At 41.6% G+C, this 7,334-nt stretch overlaps 1 protein-coding gene across 1 annotated transcript; it reads left to right on the top strand.

Annotated features, from left to right (window-relative positions):
• The first annotated feature begins 6,047 nt into the window (after nt 1–6,047).
• LOC147455007 (uncharacterized) lies at nt 6,048–6,758 on the top strand. Its single transcript, XM_086517100.1, has 2 exons — nt 6,048–6,154; nt 6,215–6,758. The coding sequence occupies exons 1-2, from the start codon at nt 6,048–6,050 to the stop codon at nt 6,756–6,758; spliced, it is 651 nt and encodes a 216-aa protein (XP_086373226.1).
• The last annotated feature ends 576 nt before the right edge of the window (nt 6,759–7,334 follow it).

Raw genomic sequence — 7,334 nt, 5'->3', positions numbered from 1 at the left:
AGCTCGTCAATGGTGGGCTAGCCTTCGTGGCAATGGAGAAGCCCCAAAGACATGGAAAACTCTACGAGTTTCCATCATGAAGCAATTTCTTCCAAGCGATACTAAAGATAAAGTTCTTACTGAATGGCGTGGCTTGAAGCTTCTCTCTCATGAGTCTATCAACAAGTATGTAGACAAGTTTTGGGATTTACATCTCAAAGCTACTGTCTTTCAAAAGATAGACTTTGCCGAGCAAAGACAGCAATTCTGTGCGGGATTACCTGAAGAGATGGCCGAATACATCAACTCTCAACGGCCCGGTACTATTACCGAAGTAATCCACCACACCATGGTTGCTTCACACATCAATTTCCATCAAGGGGCTAGACGTAATGTCAAGCCCATGGAAAACAAAGATAAAAATGATTCAAAGGGGAAATCCAATGCTCAAAATAATTCCCAAGGCACTTCGAACAACAACAACAATCGGTCCAAGGAGAAGGGAGTTTACAAAGGTAAAAACAAACTCTCTCCTGAAGAGCTTGAAGCTTTTCGCAAGGACCATAAGTGTTTCAAGTGTGGAGAGCAAGGACATTGCTATCGTTCTTTCCCCAAGAAGAATACTCGCAATGAGACTCCTAGAGCTTCCACCATCGAAGCTCCAAAAGAGGATGCTCATTACAAAGGATCATCACTCTCCTATGCTTGGGGAAAGGTAAGAGAGCATGATGCCTTCATCTTGTTTGACCCTAGCTCTACTCTTAACTTCATATCAATAGAGTTGGCCACCAAGTTGGGCATTCAAGCTTTTGAGATGGGAGATATAGTAGTCGCTGATGCAGCTTTCAAGGGACAACAAGCCTCCGTTACTCCCTTGATTGGGAAGTTGAGTCTTCATGTCCAAAGCTATGTCGACAAAGAAGACTTCTTCATCTCTCCTCTCCAACATCAGGATGTTATCCTAGGGGCACCATGGTTTGATCGCATGGCTGCCAACATGAAGTTCCCTGAAAGGAGAATTTACTTCACTTACAGGGGAAAGAACATGTATATAGATGCTAGTGAGCGTGGTCGCACTATTCCACTTGTAAATCCTCTTTCTTTTGATAAGTCAATGAAGAGCTCAGTTTCTGTGTACATGATTTTTGTCAAAGAGTCTCCAAAAGATACTAATGTTTCATCAAATGTAAATGATAGGAATCAAGAAGAGTTAGACTTGTCTAATTTTCTAAAAGGATTCCAAGATGTGTTCATCGATGATATCCCTATGGACTTACCTCCAAAACGAGGGGATGATGACCATCGTATTGAGCTCCTTCCTGGAAGCTCACCACCTAACAAGCCTCCTTATCGAGTCTCACAAGCTCAACAAGAGGAGATCATGAGGCAAGTACAAGAGCTGGTAGACAAAGGGATGGTGAGGCCTAGTTCCTCTCCCTTTTGTTCTCCAGTCCTTTTAGTGCAAAAGAAAGATGGTACATACCGTATGTGTGTGGACTATCGAGCACTAAACCATATCACTATCAAAAACAAATTTCCCGTACCCCGGGTAGAAGATCTGTTTGATAAGCTACAAGGATCTACCTACTTCAGTAGGATTGACCTTAAGAGTGGCTATCATCAAATAAGGATAGTGGATGAAGATATCTTAAAGACCACGTTTCGCACAATGTTTGGTCTTTATGAATATCTAGTCATGCCTTTTGGCTTGACTAATGCACCAGCTACGTTCAATCGTTTGATGGAGAAAATTTTTAGACCATATCGAAAATTCACTGGAGTGTTCTTTAATGATATCATCATCTACTCCAAGTCTTGGAGGAACATAAGCAGCATCTCCAAGTGATTTTTCAAGCATTGAGGGAGAACAAGCTTTATCTCAACCAAAAGAAAAGCGAATTCTTCCTTCAAGAGATTCAATACTTAGGTCATATTATCTCTAAAGATGGTATCCAAATGGATCCATCAAAGTTAGAGGTAATAAAAGCATGGCCTAACCCACGAAATCTACATGAGCTAAGAAGCTTTATTGGTATGTGTGCATACTATAGACGCTTCATAGCAAAATTCTCTCAAGTAGCAGGACCACTACACGACTTAACTAAGAAGAACGTTAAGTTTGTATGGACTGCTAAGGAGCAAAATGCTTTTGAAAAACTCAAAGAGAAGCTTACTTCCCAACCAGTCCTCGTGCTTCTGGATCTCTCAAAGCCATTTGAGGTCCAATGTGATGCTTGTGGTGATTGCCTTGGAGCGGTTTTGCTTCAAGAAGGGCATGCCATAGCATATGAGAGCCGAAGGCTCAATGGTGATGAATGAGTCTTGGGCATTTATGAGAAAGAGCTTTTAGTTGTTCTACATGCCCTAGATACATGGAAGAACTACCTATTGGGGACTCCATTTATCCTACGAACCGACCACCAAAGTCTCAAGTATTTCATGACGCAAACCAAGCTTTCCGACAAACAAATGAGGTGGACAAATTTTCTTTCGCAATTTAATTTCCATATTGCTCACATAGCTGGTAAGCACAATCAAGTTGCCGATGCACTTTCACGACGACCAAAAGTTAATGCGGTGTCTATAGCTACTCACAATGATCTATCCTCTATGATAGATGAGTATGCTACTGACCCTGACTTTAGAGACATAATGTCAGCCCTTGCTTTGGGGAAGAAAGAGGAACCATTCACCTTGCAGGATGGTTATCTTCTCCACGGCAATAGGCTATGTGTTACCCATTCCCTTCGTGAGAAGGTTATGTATGAATCCCATGCTCCTCCATATGCAGGGCATAGAGGTATTCAACCTACTCTCCGAGGAGTAAAGACGTATTTCTATTGGCCTACCATGAAAGTGGACATACAAGAGTATGTTTCAAAATGTGTAGTATGCCAAAAGACCAAGTATGATAGAGGGAAGCAACCTGGATTACTCCAGCCATTGCCTATTCCAAATTCACCATGGGAGAGTATATCCATGGATTTCATCTTTGGATTACCCAAGTCTATCCATGGGAATAGAGGAATATGGACAATAGTCGACAGGTTTAGCAAGCAAGCACATTTCATTCCTGTCAAAAAGACTATTAAGGCACACCAAATGGCAACTCTCTTCATATCTCAGATTTTCAAGCACCATGGATTACCCACATCCATCGTGTCAGATAGAGATCCTAGAATGACCAGTAATTTCTGGAAAGGTCTCTTTGAAAATCTAGGAACAAGATTGAATTTCTCTTCGGCCTATCACCCACAAACGGATGGCCAAAGTGAGATAGCCAATCTTACGATACTCGATCTACTCAAAACTTATGTTACCGAAGTAGATCAACGCTCACAATGGGAAAAGTATTTACCGCTAGTAGAGTATGCCTACAATAATATTGTACATACTTCTACGGGGAAAGCACCTTTCGAGATCATAGAGGGAAGACCTAAAAGTCCCTTGCTACTGAAAGTACATGGGAAGATCTTCGCCGCCAATGAGTATAGCCGTGACCTACAAGAATCTTTTCAAAAGATTAGGGAGGCTATAGCCATCTCTCAACAAAGGCAAAAAGCTACTGCTGATAAGCACAGAAGAGCCTTAATGTCCAAAGAAAATGATTGGGTCTTACTCAAGTTTCCTAAGGCTCGATTAAGGCAAACGACGGGCAAAAATCCTACAGGCCATCAAAAGTATTATGCTAAACTAGCAAAAAGATACTATGGTCCTTTCCAAATCTTGAAGCCTATCAATGAGACGGCTTATCAACTCAAGTTGCCCAACGATTGGCTTATACACAATGCCTTTCATGTAAGCTTACTTAAGCCCTACAAAGGAGAGCCACCAATTGAACCAATTATTGAAGACCCTCCCGAAGTCGAAGACCAAGAAGAGGTGCTACAACCCGAAGCTGTCCTTCGGCATGAAGACAAGGTACTACGACATGGTAAGATAATCCGACGGTATCTTATTAAGTTCAAAAATTATCTTTTTGAAGATGCTAAATGGATGCAAGGAGTACAACTTAAGGATAGTATGAACCTTGTCAATGCTTACAATGCTACATTAGAGTAAGCAAATGTACAAATTTCTTTTAAATGACTCATGTTTTTTTCTTATATGACTAGTCCTCTTTTTAATTGTGCACAAATTTAACTAGTATGCATGCTTAGAATCATGTTTGTGATGACGACGTCTCTCAAACACCAAGTAGAATTTGTCACTCTACTTTGGGAGAATGAAATGGACTAAAGAGCAGACATGCTTGCGGCAGCTATGTCTCCCAAGCACCAAATGGATTAGTCATCCATCTTGGAAAGATGTCGTAGGGTAAAATGGGATCCTTTACCCGCTAAGTACGATTGACTAATGACTAAGACTTTATCTCTTCTACCTCATAGTCGAGGACGACTATGATTTCAAGAGAGAGGTAATGTCATAAAATCTAATATCTAACCAACCCAAATGATTTTCTCATATTAAATTGATCACTTAATGTGGGAGAATAAACGGGAACAAGTGTTAAGATATAGATATGTGCTTATAGATCTATCTCAACACGGGGCCAATGGTAAAGGGGCCCAAAAGGGAGATGGTCTATCAAAGAGCAAGGCTAACCAATGGAGCATAAGACCTTAGGGTTAGCTTCATTGAAGACCTCCAATAAATGTGTGTAAAAGTCCTTTGACCTTAGGTAAGCTAGGGCTGAGCTTGAGGTGGAAACCCGGCCCAAGCTCGAGGTGCTTGTCCTGCTTGAGGTGCTTGTCCTGCTTGAGGTGTTTGTCATGCTTGAGGTGCTTGATTAAGATGCTTGAGGTGCTTGACTGGCTCCATGCTTGAGGTGCTTGACTTGCTGCATGATTAAGGTACTTGAGGTGCCTTGAGAAGCTTGCCTGAGATGCTTGTGGGAACACCCCCTAGTTCAAGTGCTTTGTCATGCTTGGTGAGTAAGGTGCTTGATCACCTAAATTCAAAAGCATTCCTACAAGAGGGGGGGCGAGCCCTTTTCCTAGGGGCTAGAGAGAGAATACCCACTCACACACACAAGGAAGCCCCAACTTGAAGAGGCAGCAAGGACACATGTCAGACCCCTACCCATGTTACCTTCATGTGTTGCTTGAAGCCTATTGGCTAAGCTTCAAAGGGGTCCAATGATAAATTACATGAATTATCTAATTGTTTTAGCATTTATCTAGCCCTCTCTCTCAAAAAAGAAAGAGGGACACTTGTCTCAAGGCTACCCCTACTGCTTGTAATGCCTCCTGCTCATGATTGGCTAGGCCTGGGAGGGTCCAATGAGCTTCAAGCATGAGCTACAAGGGGGGGTCGACCCAAGCTAGCTGGGGGTTTGCTTGAGGGGTATACTCACCCACACACACTCACAATCACTCTCATTGTGTGCTATGCAAAGTGCAAGAGCTCCCTCTCCAAGCAAGTAGAGGTTGAGAGCCTACACCAACACTCTTGGCTATGGAGTGCAAATCCAACCAAGAGCCATGCTTCAATGCTTGAGCTTGTCATCTCCTTCTTCTTCATTACTATGCTATTATGTATGCTAGCAACAAGAGTATGATAAGTGAGGAACTAGTTCTTTCTCCTATGAAATGTTTCTTCTTCCTCTTTCCTACCCTCATTCCCTGCTAGCTCTCTCCACCTTCGAAGGTGTTTGAGGTCTTGGGACTGAGGGTTGGGACAATTAAAGCTTTCTTCAAGTTCATGTTATGCTATGATTGTGATGCATGAAGCTTTCCATCTTCATTGCATCACCTAGGTCACAAGGAACACAAAGAATGTATTGTAACAAGTCTCTCTTAATGGGAGAAACCATAATACAAATGCCTATTGGAGGGGGGACCGGCTCCACATAAATCCGGTCCTCAACTGTTGTCATGTTCTCTAAATTCTCTCTCTTGCAAAATTATTGTTCATGCCAAGTTAACTAATTGCTATGATTATGTTGCTATCTTCAATTATGTCTACCCGCTATGCTCACAAAGTTATTTCTCTAAAGTATTCTCATTAATTTCCGCTATTCTCAAGTTGAATAGGCTAATTCCATTACATTGTCAAACTTAGAGACAATGCTTCAACAATATGGAAAGAGGCTCTCAAATTACTCTGGAATACCCCAGGTGGATCACACATTGCAAGTAATGAGTGATCATGGAGTGCTTGCTGAAGAAACAATGTATAATGTGGAGGAACAAAGAGGCCTGTCTGCTTGAATTGAATCATCTTTGAATGCTAGACAAAGGGAAGCTTACAATCGAGTTTTAGAAGCCATTGGCATGAATAGTGGGACTGTGTTCTTCTTGGATGGGCCAGGTGGAACAGGAAAGAACTATCTTTATAATGCCTTGCTCTCTCGCATACGCGGAGAGAGCAAAGTTGCTTTGGCATGTGCATCATCTGGTATTGCAGCACAACTTCTTGACAATGGAAGGACCGCACACTCTAGATTCAAGATCCCTATTGATATAATTTCTGACTCGACATGCAATATTAAAGTAAATAGCCAGCTTGTTGAGCTGTTGCGAATGGCTTCATTGATCATATGGGATGAAGCTCCCATGACTCATAGACATGCTTTTGAGGCTCTTGACAAGACACTAAGAGATGTGATGCATAATAACATGTTGTTTGGCGGAAAGGTTTTCCTCCTTGGTGGTGATTTTAGACAAATCTTGCATGTTGTACGTAGAGGAGGAAGGGCATACATTGTTAATGCATCTTTGTGCCGCTCATACATTTGGTGTTGTACAGAAATTCTGCGTCTAACAGAGAACATGTGAGTGGTCAATTGTTGCAATAATGTTAGAGAAAGAGAATTTTTGCAATGGACACTTGATATTGGGAATGGAAATGTTTGTGATGGGGAGAGAGATGATAATGTAGCTTTGCCACCCTGCATGATGCCATCACAAAATAGTTTGCAAGGTCTTATTGATTGCATATATGGAGACCTTGAAACACTCTCTTGCCATGCAACCTTTTTCAAGTACAGGGTAATCTTGGCACCTCGCAACAAGGATGTGGATGCAATAAACAATTTGGTATTGCAGAAATCTCATGGTACTTATAAGGAATATGTCAGTGCAGACTTAGTGTGTGAATCAAATTGTGATAGCATTTTATTCACAACCGAGTTCTTAAATAGTTTAAATCTTGGAGGAGGTTTTCCACCGCATGTTTTGCATTTGTAACAAAATGCTCCAGTTATGTTGCTCCGCAATTTGGATCCAAGAAGTGGTCTTTGTAACACACTTGATTTGTAAGCAATTCCACAGCAAAGTGATTGAAGTAGAAATCATTACAAGGTCACATGCAGGAAATGCAGTGTTCATCCCAAGGATTGATTTTCTCATGGG

Source organism: Adiantum capillus-veneris, chromosome 7 (genome assembly GCF_014529385.1).
Source record: "Adiantum capillus-veneris isolate H3 chromosome 7, ASM1452938v2, whole genome shotgun sequence".
NCBI lineage: Eukaryota > Viridiplantae > Streptophyta > Polypodiopsida > Polypodiales > Pteridaceae > Adiantum > Adiantum capillus-veneris.
The sequence above is the reverse complement of the archived record's forward strand: the minus strand, read 5'-3'. Positions and strand labels throughout refer to the sequence as shown.

What these genes read in the sequence shown, in the direction of transcription:
- LOC147455007 (XM_086517100.1), top strand. Translation starts at nt 6,048, where the DNA reads ATGCTTCAACAATATGGAAAGAGGCTCTCAAATTACTCTGGAATACCC. An exon ending in GTGCTTGCTGAAGAAACAAT is followed by an intron (nt 6,155 to 6,214) that starts GTATAATGTGGA and finishes TTTGAATGCTAG; the next exon opens with ACAAAGGGAAGCTTACAATC.